This window comes from Schistocerca cancellata, chromosome 5, assembly GCF_023864275.1.
Source record: "Schistocerca cancellata isolate TAMUIC-IGC-003103 chromosome 5, iqSchCanc2.1, whole genome shotgun sequence".
In the NCBI taxonomy this organism is placed as follows: domain Eukaryota; kingdom Metazoa; phylum Arthropoda; class Insecta; order Orthoptera; family Acrididae; genus Schistocerca; species Schistocerca cancellata.
The window spans coordinates 665,154,187-665,169,771 of record NC_064630.1 but is presented as its reverse complement, the minus strand read 5'-3'; the positions used below and the strand labels follow the sequence as shown (position 1 = coordinate 665,169,771).

At 38.3% G+C, this 15,585-nt stretch overlaps 1 protein-coding gene across 1 annotated transcript in view; it reads right to left on the bottom strand.

The window, feature by feature from the left end:
• Nucleotides 1-15,585, bottom strand: part of LOC126188296 (sodium-coupled monocarboxylate transporter 1-like) — a 134,354-nt gene that overhangs the window by 69,369 nt on the left and 49,400 nt on the right. The window contains exons 3-5 of the mRNA XM_049929882.1: nt 12,396-12,555; nt 7,892-8,009; nt 3,973-4,040 (exon numbers count right to left, since the gene is read on the bottom strand). Coding sequence (XP_049785839.1) covers nt 3,973-4,040; nt 7,892-8,009; nt 12,396-12,555 — 346 coding nt within the window. The remainder of the gene's footprint in view (nt 1-3,972; nt 4,041-7,891; nt 8,010-12,395; nt 12,556-15,585) is intronic.

Below are 15,585 nucleotides of genomic sequence, written 5' to 3'. Positions count from 1 at the left end.
ATTTAGCGTATGGCTCATAACATCACAGTAAAAATTACAGAAACAACACGATTTTAAAAAAAAAATCACATATGTATAAACAGAGCAATAAATAACAGTTTGTATATAAGGACACCGCCAATTGTAAATTTACACTCACAGAAGAGCAATCACAATCAGACGTCCAGCTTAGATAATAGTCGATTGCCTCTTAGGTCGCCATTAGGAAATCCTGTGGGTCACCCCCGTATGCCCTTAGTGGGCATTCCTGCACGATGTGTTTGACCGTCTGTCTCTCAGCGCCACAGTCGCAAGCGGCCGAAGGAAGTTTACCCCCTCTGTGTAGGGAGTCGGCGCATCTCCCACAGTTGGTTCTGATGCGATTAAGAGTTGACCAAACTTTTGGTTTACTAAAGATGCATGGAATACTGTGGCAGTTTACTGCTGTTCTACTCTCCCATTCCTCTTTCCATCGGTCATTTATTTTAAAGTTGGTTTGGTGCAAGGCAAAGACCCGTGTGCGTTCTGTAATTTATTGCTGTTAATTAAATTGAATGTGTATTCTGTGTGTTTTTTATAATCTGAACTGAACGAATCATCTGTGTGATCCTTGGTGAAGCCGGTAAACTTACTTTGGCTAATGCTTTCACTTTCAGCTCTTTGGTGAATTATGTTTTAAACAGTCATTCTGTTACTGATCACGCAATTTAAAAACTGCGTGAGTTAACCGTTTTCGGAATTAAAAAAAAACCTTCAACGTTTTTCAGGTGCTAGTTATTCTAAAATATTGTTCTAAATATTGTGAGCAGTCTTTCGAGTGCCACTGGGATAAACTCTTAAATGTTTTTGAAATTTAAGATATGCAAAAAATTGAAAATAAAAAAATAAAGCGTAAAGTATTTGTATTTGATGCACCAAGCAACTTAACACTTCCAGACCCATTCCCTTTAAATTTTGTGCAATGATTTGCGTAAAACTGCCGTAAATTAATAGTTTTCGAATGTAGATGTATTTTCCAGAATATACTAACAGAATTGTTAACCCAAAACTGAAGTACTGCCATTCCAGGTGGAATTCACACAGGTCTAATTCCGGGTGTATAACACATCTTTTACCACAATATGTCTCTCGAGATGAAGCCTCCATTGTTTTGAAATCGAAGGCAAATAATCAAAATCAATAAATGCAGATGATTGAAAATAAAATAATAACAATGCAGCATACCAGGTATAGAAGTATGAAACCGGAATTTTGTTGGAATAATTACACGTCTGTTGCTTGAAAGTGATAAACAATGTTTTATTAAAAATAATCTCCATTGGTATTTATGTTTCTCCCACCTCTCCGGCAGACTATGAATGCCACGCCCCGCCATGCCACAAAAACAGTTTTCCTTTTGAAGCGAACCAATCAACGAGCCATTTTCGTACATTTTCATTTGAATCGAACCGTTGTTCATCGACAACGTGTCCCAGTGATGCAAATGGATTATAATCGGACGGAGCCAAGTCTGGAGAATAAGCCGCATGCCCTAGTATTTCCCAACTGAAGGCTTCGATCTTTTCCCAGACCGGCTTTGCTGGGCGTGATGGGGCGTTATTATGGAGCAGTTTAATTTTGTGTTGCCTTTTTCGATATTACGATCATTTGTATTCCGATCGTTTGTCACGTAATGCTCGATTTAAATCGATTGTTTGCTGTCGGTAGCGATCAGTGTTATCTGTTTCACCAGGTTATGAAATGGAAATGGAAATGATGTTCCATGCTTCTTTACAGAGCGTAGGGGAACGATGCGGGAGACCCGCACCACCTTACTAGGCAAGGTCCCAATGGAGGTGGTTTGTCGTTGCCTTCCTCCGACAGTAATGGGGATGAATGATGATGATGAAGACGACACAACAACACCCAGTCATCTCGAGGCAGGTAAAATCCCTGTCCCCGCCGGGAATCGAACCCGGGACCCCGTGCTCGGGAAGCGAGAACGCTACTGCGAGACCACGAGGGGCGGACTCACCAGGTTATAGCAGCTCATAATAGATGGCACCCTTTTCATCCCACCAAACCCAAAGCACTGTCTTCTTTCCAAAGCGATTTGGTCTTGCAGTGATTGTTCATGGTTTGCCTGGATTCACCCATGATTTACGATGCTTAGGATTTTCAAAATATAATCATTTTTCGTCACCTGTCACTATTCGATGGAGAAATGACCTTTTTTGTATCTGGCAAGCAACATTTCACAAGCAGTCTTCCTATTTCCTTGCTGTCTTTCATTCAGTTCATGCGGAATCCATTTTGCCACTTTCTGCACCTTTCCCCTAGCTTTCAACCGAAGAGAAACGGCTTTGTGCGTCACAGTCAATTATTCCGTGAGTTCCTGTTGAGTTTGAGTGTCATCTTCATCCAATAAGGCCTGCAATTCGTTGTCTTCGAACGCTTTCGGAGGTTTCCCACGCTCGTCGTGTCTCATGTCCAAATCACCACTTTTGAATTTCTTTAACCACTCGAAACACTCTGTTTTCCCAAGAGCATGTTCGCGGAAAGTTTCAACAAGCATTCGATGCGATTCTGCAGCAATCTTCTTCAAATGATAACAGAAAACCAATGACGTCCGCAAATCGTGATTTGTAGGCGCAAAACTCGACTTGCTTACGGGTTTGAAACAAATACTAATGTATGCAACTTGAGTTACTGTGAGTTGGCATTCGTCGTCAGCCGCTACAGGAAGCAGACAGTGCTGCAGAAGCGGTTTCGCGGGCCCTATACTGACGGCTAGCACCGACTATAGGGAAATTCCGTTTTCATATTTCTACACCTGGTAGCTTTTATTTTATCCACTTAGCAGCTAATGTCCCTCTATGCTGTTGCAGTAAAGAAACGACAAACTATTACACCTACCTTCACACCCCAGCCCACATCCCCTCCTTTACTGATGTCTCGTATCTACTCACTGAAGCCCAGAACTGTTTCTACCGGCCGGGGTGGCCGAGCGGTTCTAGGCGCTACAGTCTGGAACCGTACGACCGCTACGGTCACAGGTTCGAATCCTGCCTCGGGCATGGATGTGTGCGATGTCCTTAGGTTAGTTAGGTTTAAGTAGTTCTAAGTCTAGGGGACTGATGACCTCAGAAGTTAAGTCCCATAGTGCTCAGAGCCATTTGAACCATTTTTGAACTGTTTTAGGCCCTTCCGTGTATTACCGTCGTTATATTGACTGTAATCTATCTATCTATCTCGGCCGGGGTGGCCGAGCGGTTCTAGGCGCTACAGTCTGGAACCGTACGACCGCTACGGTCACAGGTTCGAATCCTGCCTCGGGCATGGATGTGTGCGATGTCCTTAGGTTAGTTAGGTTTAAGTAGTTCTAAGTCTAGGGGACTGATGACCTCAGAAGTTAAGTCCCATAGTGCTCAGAGCCATTTGAACCATTTTTGAACTGTTTTAGGCCCTTCCGTGTATTACCGTCGTTATATTGACTGTAATCTATCTCGTAAATAATTCTAAAACACTGGAGATATTTCATAATTTTGAGATATATAAAGTCATTCTCTGGGATTAAAAACAGTGTACGCAGATGACTAGAGCAAGACACAGTACATCACAGCTCCTTCCTCCTTGCCCCCCCCCCCCTGCAATTACTGCTAAATGTTTAGGAGACGTACTACATTCCCATGCAAATGCTCCAATTTGCAGCCAGTTGTGGTGGTCCGTGAATTATGGGGCTTGTCCAAACTCTTGTGTGATACCAGGCAGAAGGTTTCCTTTCCGTAAAGGAATACATTATGAAATCAGCTAAGAACTGCATTTGATCTCGAATGCTGTTTCAACCTATTTTAGGTATCCTGTGGACCTGAAAACCGTCAGCGAGCCCATCTTCTAACTTCTTACGAGGCAGCCAGTCTGTTACTTCTACCACAATTATGATTTACTGAACAGAGAACATCTGGTTCCAATTCTTAATTAAGAGTTAAATAAACGTGTACCGTTCTTACTTACCAACATAGTGTATAAAATGCACATCACGCAGATAACAGGCGTGATCCAGTGGACGCTGACTCCAGTTACTGGAAACAGAGAGAAGGAAAATTTATTGTTTAATCACTTAGTGAATGATCTTCATGAACGAACAAGTGCCGCAGATGATAATGAACAATGCATAAAACAGACTTTTTGTATTTTACTGTCTTCAAACGATGTATTTTATTCACTCGCGATAAGAGATCGAGTAAGTTGCTGGAAAACGTCAAACTTGTTGGCTATTTGTGAATATATCAAGATCGAGACATCCACAAAGGGCTTGTTAATATATTCAAGGCACAACCACGTTGAAGACTACAAAACAAACGTAATATTTAGTAAAACGAGTTTTACTAGAGATTTAAGTTCAAGGAATCACAAGATTCTAAAAGACAAAAATGTCAAACCACGGCCGTCTTAGGAATAATATCGTTTTAATTGTTAGCTGAAAGATGGTAAGAGTTTGCGTGTAATCGAAAGGAGTAATGAAATTGATCCCGGCGGATTCTTTGTGCTAGAAGTGGCTTTGTAGTTTGCAACAGGCAGATGACCCTCTATTTTTCAGGATCAATTCAATTTTGCTGTTACATTTAATACCATGTACTATGATGATGATTATTAGTGATTTAGGGCGCACAACAGCGAGGGTATCAGCGCCCACCATGTACTAGCTTATGAAACGCGTCATGCTTATGAAATGCGTCATAGGTTGTACAATAGTCATAGAGGGGATATGCAAATGACATATTGAAAACTGTAAATGTCTGATAAGAGGACTGAACATCTGATAAACATCATTAGGTTGGTTGATACACAAAGGTCATTCATTCCTGCGCTGTGAAAAATAACTAAATAACAACGACGCGCTGTTGTCCGCAGGATATGGAAATCAACAGAGCGAGCTTTGACAGGATAACTAGGTCAATGTATCAATTGCATTTCTTTATTTGTCTGAACTTCAACGGTAAATGAAGATTGCATGCACTAAATCAGAAACAATACGTAAGTGCAGGTAGCTTATTTGAACTTTCTACAGACAAAAATATCAGAGAACTGGAAAGCATGCAAAATAAAAAGGAACGCTGCGAAATAAATATTCACATCCAGAGTCATGGGACACGTTGCTAAGTGCCTCAGAACACGACGCACACGGCAGACAGCAACGCGTATATAAAGTCATGAAACCTCTGAAGAAGAAAGAAAAAGACACTGCTTCACTGAAAATCACACCCGATGGGCAATGGATGAATCATTATACAGACTTACGGTGTGCAGAGAAGAACGAAGATGACAGTGGAGAACGCGTGTACAATGAAATAGTAGATCCAGTTACAAGGGCCTCAGATAGGCATGAAGAACAGGAAGCCTACTAGACAAGATGGAATAAATGTCGAACTAATTAAATATGAGGACACATCACAAGATAAAAGATTTTTGCAATTAATAAATGACTGCTGAAGGAACTGTAAGGTCCGAGACACTTCATACCCAGCAGAAATAAACTCTCTCTTGAAGAAAGGGATTATGAGTGTGTGTGTGTGTTTGTGTATGTGTGTGTGTGTGTGTGTGTGTGTGTGTGTGTGTGTGTGTTATCTTTCCGCATGCTCTGCAACTCGAAGTTTTGAATTTCCTCAGGATGCGTAAGTGTCGAAACACTGGCGGCTGTCGGAGTTTTCACTCGGCTGAATTCCCGTTAATTTTTTGGTATGACCTTCTATAAGCTGATCTTAAATGATGAGTGACCTCGAAGTAGAGTGCCTGGACTGCATAAGAAGGTTTGCACTGCCTTTGTTAGCGCAAATAAGAGACTGTGCGGTACCTTGTATCCGCGTGTTGATCAGAAATCAAGATGTTGTACAGGGTGCATCCAAAAGAATCGTCCGATTTGGCACGTCTATATTTCTGAAACTAATAAATACATACAATCAATTTTGTTTTTTGATGAACGGGGAACTAAAAAGCGTTTTCTCCCTGCCTGTTCAAAGGCGTTCAACATGCCCCCATTGAGATGCATGACATATGTCAATCCGGTACAGAACTCCACACGTTGTTGTTTGTCACATTCACGAAGAGCTTGCAGTAGCTGAATTTTGTATGGTTTCATGTGTAAATGTCGACGTAACAGACGCCGGGCGGACATGCGGACACGTTGAGCTGTGAGCTACAGGGCCAACGGATTTCATTTCCTGCCCTGCTTTCGGATTTGGGCATCAGCCAAAAGAGTGGTGAATAATATGATACTTTAGAATTATGAATAAAACCAACGAGCTTTAAGAAAAAAAATGTTGCATTCCTTACTGAACGCCACTCATTTTCTGTATAAGCTGTAAATAAGTGCTTACCATTGTTAAAGTTCCTGTACCACGGTATTGCTCTGATAGAAATGGCAACTAATTCTCCTAGCAATGAGAGACATTTCAAACGTGTTGTCTATTTCGACAAAGTAGTAGTAGTGGTATGGTATTCTGCCTTACGACAGGTCTTGTCATGGGTTAAGCCTCTTCCACTTTTGTCTGTCAATAGCCAGTCTCTTCATTTATGAATATTTGTCTCCTTTTATATTGTCCAGCATTTGATATCTTCTTTTTCCTCTTCCCCTTTTTCCCTTCACCATTCCTTCTATTCCTTCCTTCAATAAACAGTCCCTCCTCAAACAATGTCCAATCCAGTTCCGTTTTCTCTTTCTGATAACTTTCAGCATGTTTCTTTCTTCTCCAAGTCCTCTTAATACTTCTTCATTCCTTACTCGGTCTTCCCATTTCACTTTTTCCAATCTTCTCCATATCCACAACTCTAGTGCCTCCAATCCTCTTTCGTCCTACTTCCTCAATGTCCAGGTCTCCGCACCATACGGTGCAACGCTCCAGATGTAACATTTGGCAAGTCTTTTCCTCAGATCTTAGTTTAGTGGTCCACGCAAAGTCATTTCTGTTTCCTCTTGAATCCTTCTTTTGCCATTGTAATTCTTTTCTTAATTTATGTTGAGGAATACGTATCATCCATTACTACACTTCCCAATAAGTGAAGTTATTCACTAGCTCTATTTTCAAACTGCATTTTCTCCCCTTTCCTCAAGCTACCATGCTTTTCTTCTTCTTCTTGTTAATCTTCATTCCATATTCTTCTAATTTTGTGTTTAGGTCATCTAACATTTGTTCCATCTCTCTTGCACTCTCTGCCATCACAACCATTTCGTCTGCAAATCTTTTAGACTCCACCCTCCGACCCCCTGTACAAGCTCCTCTCCTTCCATCAAAACTTTCACTAATAATTTCCTTCAGATATATGTTGAACAGTGTTGGTGATAAACAACAACCTTGTCTTACACCTCTTCCCAGTTCTATTTCTTCACTCATCACATTTCGTATTCTTATTCTTGCTCTCTGCTTCAAATATAAATTTCTAATTAGCTGTCTATCCCTCCAGTCAACTCCATGTTTCCTTAGGATTTCCATCAGTTTGTCCCATCTGACAGTCAAAACCCTTTTCAAGATCAATGAACACGACAGACACCTTTCTTTTCTCCTCCATGTACCTCTCTCCTATCACTCACAGTAGCCCAATGGCATCTCTAGTTCCCACTCCTCGCCTGAAACCAAATTGTTCATCTCCTATTACGCAATTCAGCTTTCCATATAGCCTTCTGTTGAGCGTCCTCAGCAAGACTTTGGCTGCATGCGATATCAGGCTCATTGTTCTATGTTCCTCACACTTTTTGCTGTTCTTTTTCTTTTCTATAGGTATTACGATACTTTCTGCAAAGTCGTTTGGCCATTTTCCTGTCATGTATATTTGATTACACAATTCAATCAACAATTTCGACAGACCTAAACGATAATTGCTATAGGTGTTTTAGTTAGATTTTAACTGCTTAATTAAACTATTTTCGTTGATGTACCTTGGCTCAAAGAGATGGCTGGCGTGTAGAGGTAGAGTGGCAGGTGGAGCACCATGTTGAGCGTGAACAAGCCCGACGCCAGGACACGGATTATTCGGCTGAAGCGGCGCTCCAGGTACTGGAACACCAACAGCATGTAAGTGGACGGAGAATGGATGAATGGAATTACAAGAAGTACCTATTCTAAAGACAGGGCTGGCGAATCTCTTAATACTGCTAGTACGAACTAGTAGATACATGGTGATGAGGTCAGTACAGTTTCTGAAAATACTCAGTTCTCCACATTTTTTATTTTATTGCAAGAAACATTATTCACTCTCTCATAATACGAGTACATCTACTCTTTTCCTAAAATGGTGAAGTTGGTGAAAACTTGACAAAATCAGGATAAGCAAAATATTGATACAAACACAATACTGTAATTTACTGCCGGTATATAAATTTTTTGAGGTAGTTTTTCCATCATTTTCGCCTTGATAATGCTCTTTCTGAACATACCATACCACTAAGTAGGTGCTTATTTGCCAACATGTTGTAGAAAATGGTATTCAAGTACCTAGGAAATCTTCAAAATATTACATTCTTCAGCAAATTTCATTAAACTCTTTTTGGTTTGAAATTATTCCATACTGCGTAACATAGCCCATGATTCCAGATTAAGATTGCTCTTAGCACACATCTCATCTACAGTAGTAAATTATTTCTCATACATATAGGCATAACAGCTTACACCATAAGAAATATCATTCTCAATACGGAGTCATTTATCGAAAGATAACGAAGCTTCGTCCATTATTTTAATGAAACAGAATCAGTTTTAAGAAAGCTCATGTAACTACGTACTTTAACGATCCCTGATCTTCTTGATTCTTTTATACATTAAGGTAATGGATTAATAACGTTTTTAAACCTGTATTACCTGTTACTTTCACGTATCTCAGTTACCTATAAGAAAGTATACTTTCTTTTTGATACCAACAATAAAATATACCATCTTTGCAAGTAGCAATTTATAGATCTGAAACAGTGTTCCTTTAATAAATTTTGAGGTGGCAAAGCCTCTTTTCATTGAATAAGAATAATTGAGGAGGTACTTCATTTACTCACAGCAAGTAGAAACATTAAAATATAACAACTCCATTTTTCTCTAATAGCACATCAAACACAAGTACACACACTTTTCTTGTAAACACTTTTCTTTCATTTCCTTTTTAATAACTGTACATGGTATTTCCAAACTACATCTTTCTCATTCTTATTATTCACTGTTTAAATTAGTTTTGTCTTACGACTATGATATGAATATTTTTTATTTTGTAGAAATAGTCATGCATCGAAATATTCAGCAATTTAGTGTCATTAAAACCAAGTTCACTAAAAAATTCGCCCTTTCTAATTAATATTTGTTTCGTGGTTCAGGTACCTCACTTTAAAGCCACTGTATTTCTTCAGCTTAACATTTGGGCTTCTTTCAGAATTATGTTGTTGATGCAATATTACTATTCATCAATGTTGTTGATATAACACACAGTTCGTTACTGACTTAGCATTGTCAGGCCAATGCAAGGGATAGTTGAATGGAATGTAGCGATTTCAGTGTCTGGGTGCCTAACAAAGCTCTACATTTTATCCAAATAAGGCACAGTAGAACACGAAAGCCATTCTTCGTTGAGTGGGCTTCTAAGTCTGATCAAGCAGTTCATTTCTTTGAATGTATTTACTCATCAGTTCATCTCCAGAAAAAAAGCTTTTTGGGGCCACAAATAAGTAATGTTATGACACTTGTATTAAGTGACAGACTGGCGAGTTTCCATTCATTACAATGAAAAACTCCCAGAAGGAAAATCAAGCTATGGGAAATTATGAAACAAGTTTAAAGCATCTCTAACGCATTAACATATACATGAATATAAATACATGTAGCATACAAATAAAAAAGCGCCATCATTGTGAACGTGAACAATGTTATGAACATGAAAGATATCATGTTTAATGAAACTGATATTATAGTCAATGTATACAAAAATATAATCATAATATTTAATTTAATCTTTGTATAAATGTTCAACAAGTGCAGTCATCATGATAAAGACTACTGAAGAGATTCCAAAGGTTTTCAATACCATGAGCAAAAAACTTTTGAGGCCTGTTTCCTGTTTCTTCAACATCAAGAGAACCATCTTTTGACAAGAGTTTACTCTGTAAAGATAATTTCAATCAAGTCTTCGTACACCATCTCCAAATAAGGAAGAACAACTCTAACAAATCATGTATATTTGGGAAGAAAGGAGAATTAAAGAATATACAACAAAGAAATATTACTTCAGATAACAAATATAAGGACCGTCACAAATAAGCACGTTCAAGAACTTAAAGATCTCTGCTTCAAATACACTTTAAAGATAATGATTCTTACATGGGTAACTCAATCGCCGAGACTGACAATGCTGCCATTGTAATTAAGGCAAATTTGTTGTGGAAATTTTTTTAGGAGAAAGATGCCCTAAAATGATGTAAAAAACATTAAGATGTTACTAATGATAAGTACTATTATTCAAACAATAGTCCAGGTGGAACAAAATCAAAATCAAATGAAAGTGAGACATGCAATATATTAATTAAGCAACTATGACATATTGAAACCTCATGTTAAAAATATATGAATGAGAAATATAGTAACAAATCCATCTGCAGAAGCGATGTTAGAAATATGGATGATCGTTAGCCATTCATAGAGATGAGGTAAATATTGGAATTATTACAATTAGAAAGCAAGGTAACATACATTCTGAAGAACAGGACCCCTGACTTAACCATTCATAATGCAAAAGATATTCCTTAACTCTCTATTCATTATATTTTCAGCCGTTTTAATTTTATTCAATCAAATAGACTTTTTCTCTTTTAAACCCAATTTTATTAAAAGAGCAGAATAAGAACAACTGAAATAAAGAATCTAGCCTCAACATTTGAGGTTCTGTATCATTCTTCTAAATATATTTTGGTAAAGTGAAAGCAATATCGAGGGGTTAACTAGTTAGATGAATAATCAAGTTGCTTAGCATAATATTGTTTCATTACTGATGTGGAATTTTTGTTACAATAATACATTATATCAACAGTTAGCCGAAGGAATTCAGAAGTTGATACATTAGCTGTACCATGTGAATAGTACAATAACGCATGAAAACTCAGAACCTACGTATAAAGTTGGAAAAGTTCCACTTGCAACCAAAAAAAGAAAAAGACATATAGACTGTCCACCAACCTGGTGAGCCACACGGACTTCACTGAGTATGACACAATCTGCAACTGTTACTTCATAAGAGAGCCCTCTGAACAAACATGAGTTATCTGAAAATCAATTATGTTATCTGATTCGGTACATAAATTACATAAATTATTTTATAGTCTCAGTCTGAATGAAAGAGGAAAAGACTAACTGACGTAGAGCTCCTTGTTATAATCTATATTTTTTAGTTCTGAAGTAGTAATGTATAATGGTAAGCATGTCAGACAACAGACTGGTACATCCATGGTACATCCGAAAAGTTCAGTGTATGATGTCAGAAAATAAAGGCAACAAGATCCAGAAAACATCTCTTAACTGGCCTTCAAAGTAATCACCATTAGCTACTACACGTCTAACATTGCGTGTCAAACTGTTGGAAATTGTTTACAAACGTTTCTTGTGGAAATCATTGCAAGTACTGTGGTTACATGGTATGTCTGCGACGCGTTAACATTGCAGGGCTAATTTAAAGTGCAGAAAGAAAAAGAAGTCTGCTGGTGCCAAATCTAGAGTATAAGGGAAGTTTTGAAAGACAAGCGCTTTGTATTGAGCGAGAAGATCTCGCAACTGTTGCTGATATCCAACAAGGCCATTGCTTCGAGCGATTTCAGGAGAAACATTTGCCATTGGTTTCCAACAGCTTTGCAACCGACGTCAGAAGTGTGTCGTAGCTAATGGAGATAGTTTGAAGGCCAATGAAGATATTTTGTGCGTAACTGAGACCATTCTCCGAACCTTTCCTAGGCCCTTTGTAACACTTTTCGTATAGTATGTACTCACAGATCAACTTGGTTAGACTAATAGACCGATTTAACAAAACGCACTCTTTGTGTTTCACAGCATTTCATCGATATTAATCCTAGCAGAAAACGTGTGATTTCCTGAATATTATTTATAATGTTTAAGGAAGAATGAACAGTCAACTGACTTAAAATAATTCTAAAAATAAAATTTTAAGCAATCGCTCATTTCCTTCGTGTTAAACAAGTATTTCTAAACAGGAAACAACTTCACTCACACATGAAAGAGTGTTATCGTCAAAACAATGGAAACGTTTATTCATTTTTATATGTATATAAGATAGGGACATTACTTAATATTCATATGTAATGAATAGAAGAATTTACTGACAGTTCGTAGTTAACAAATGAGTTTGAGCCACAATGCTAACGCCCATTCAGGTTTTCTATCTAGGATACTTCATAAACTTACCTCGTAAGTTGATGTGAGCTGAAGCTCGAAGAAGACTGGGAGAAAGACGAAGTTGGTGACGATAGAGAACAGAATGACGCTCAAGCAAATCCAAGTGTAGACACTGCCGTACAAATAGATCTCTGAAGGTACACCCACCAGCGTGCTACCAGATACGTGACTGTTGAGAAAAGTGTGAGTGTATAAGGTAGATGTTGGCAACATACTATGTATAAAATCAAGAATCACTCCCTAAGGAGATCAAATCATTTATAATTCTTTTTTCATTTAGTCTATGGCTTCACTACTCATTTATAGTTACCATTCATGCCCGAATGGTAGATGATTCTTAACGTACGAGTGTTATATCTGATTTTTTGTTTTATAGCAGATAGCCTACAACAAGATTATGAAAACTAAAATGGCAAATATTCTCAAATGAGATGTCGATGAACTGGCTCCTATTGGTAAATTTGTCATTCTTATTCACAGAGTTCAATATGAGTACCTTGACGCATAATCGAGAAAAGAACACCAGGGTCGCTGTGATGTATATATAGTAACTATTGTGATAATCTCAACAGTAAGCAGAATACATCTGTCTAAAATGAACATTATTCCGCAAACTAGGCTCATTAAAATTCGCAGATGAGTACTGAATGCAGAGCTGTGCGAGATAACTACCAAGATTAACTAAAAGATAAAGTACCGTTTTCTCAAGCGGAACTTTTGGAGGTAACAGTGTGTAGTCAAAGAAAAGATTATCTCTTTCTCCGCGCTGAGCAAATGCGGGTAAGTCTGTCAGTATCCTGCCACTTGTGCTGGTAAAATGTCAGCTTCTCGATGAAACAGCCGGACGAGAAACCGAAGCAGACAGCTTAAGCTCTAGAAGTGTCCACGAAATTCTCAATGACTGCGAACTATTAATATTCTACCAGGTTCTGCATTACTAGTATTACTTGTCACATGCAGTCCTTTCATACAAACAAAGCCATTTCCATCCGACTTGACCAGTGATGTTCAATACTTACTTCTCTATCTTTCCAGACAATAATTACATAACTTTGTTATTTTTAAATTCACATTAAGGTAACATTAAATCAAAGCCTGTTTTAGAGAAATAACTGTGTTTCAATTCGACTTTCATAGCAATAAAAATCGTCCTCATGTTTAACAAGGTAGCTTTAGTACCAGGTAGCATCACAGAGATTTTATTTCGATTATGATGTGGACTATGGGCAGCAATACGATTGCTTCACGTCATTCAGACTGGGAGCTCGACTTAACCTTTTGAAGACATCGTTCGCTAGATGGATCCTGTGTGAACGAGGAGTGCAATCATGTAGGATACAATCATAACCAATTATATCCCCGTACGGTGATATATGCATTACGTTTCTATATTTACAGACATGAACATATTTCCGTGTGGAGAAACATAGAGGTCTTAATCAGGCACTTGGAGATACACGAACTCCCGTCTGAAGGTAACCCTTTCGTAAATGCTTCGTGTCTGATAACTCTTCCTGGAATTTTGCAAAATAAGGCGACATTTACTCCCATTTTGCTAGAACGAAACTCCATTCATATATCATACAGGGGTAAGCCTCCGTGTGATAAAAGTGATGAGAATATTATAAATTTAATCTCAGTTTGCCTATGTTTCTTGCTGAATAGATTTGATTTATGAAGTGGCGGCATCCTAACGGACTTACTCGCCTTTGCTCAGCGCGTTAAAAGAGATAATCTCTTCTTTGATTACATAAGTGTAAATGTTGGCTTGCTTGTGGAAAAATCTCCCTTGTGAGACGAATGGTGATATCTTCATGACGGGTCTGGTGATATCATATTTCTGGATGTCTGCAATAATGAAATATCGTTTTTTCCGTGGTTTTCCACAGTCAGATGTTGTCATAATTCTTCAGCGTCCATGAACGATGCTTCTCATTAGTGAACGTCTTATTAAAAATCTTTTTGTAACAGACGCAGAAACGAATCCAGTTGAAATAATCGACCGAGGTCTACACCACCACTCAAAATCATATGGTAGACTTCAGAAATGATGTAAATCCTACGAATCCCTTCCTCCCAATAATCGCTATGGTATGGTACAATAGCTATACTTATCACTTTTTGTGTCTGGTGGTATATAACTAGTTCATATTTGGATTCTGTTATCACATAACTTACGGCTCCTATTTGCAGTTGTCCTCAAAATCATGTATGAAGGGACTGCATTCTATACCAGCACGACTTGAATCCGACGAGCGGTTCTTGGCGCTTCAGTCCGGAACCGCGTTGCTGCTATGGTCGCAGGTTCGAATCCTACCTCGGGCATTGATGTGTGTGATCTCCTTAGGTTAGTTAGGTTAATATTTCTAGGGAACTGATGACCTCAGATATTAAGTCCAATAGTGCTTAAAGCCATTTGAACCTTTTTTTTTTTTTTTTAATCTGATGGAAAATTCTCATCGGGTGTTGTAGGGACGCGTGCTGATGAGAGATTACCATGGCTAGAACCTTGAATGACAGCAGGCGCTCAAGATACTGCTCCGAGAGTAGCTTTCCGTTTATACGGTTATGTGTTTGCTATTCTCAAATCTTACAGAACGTGCCATCATCGTAAAATCTTCCTAGCCTATCTGGTCGCACGAATTTCGGAATACGTAAGGAAATTAACTGCACTTTTGTGGAATAAGTGTTTTGCAACATAATACTTTCATTGTAGTGTGAAAATAAAACTTTTTCTCTAATTTAATTCCTTTATTAAACTAATTTTGCCATTCCGAAATTACAACCACTAAGATTATGTAGTACATTGTGATGATTCTCCTTTTGGAAATTTATATATATATATATATATATATATATATATATATATATATATATATATTGCTGCTCAATTTGCGACACTGCTGTAGAGGCAGAGATAGGCTCGCTGGCACAGTTTCTGCACGACAGACTGACGACACACCAGGTGTGACGGAGATGACGGAGAGGGTGCATCATAACATATCATTAACATTATTGACAGGTACAACGCATGCATCGACTTTGGTGGTAGTCATGCTGAGCCGCCGATGAAGTGCATGAGTAACCATTGCTGCACTAGTTTTTGTTTCTTTTTCTTCTTCTTCTTTTCAATGTCAGGAATATTTTCAGATTTACTACAGACAAAAACGCTAAGTTCTTTAATTTTTCTCCTTGCAGT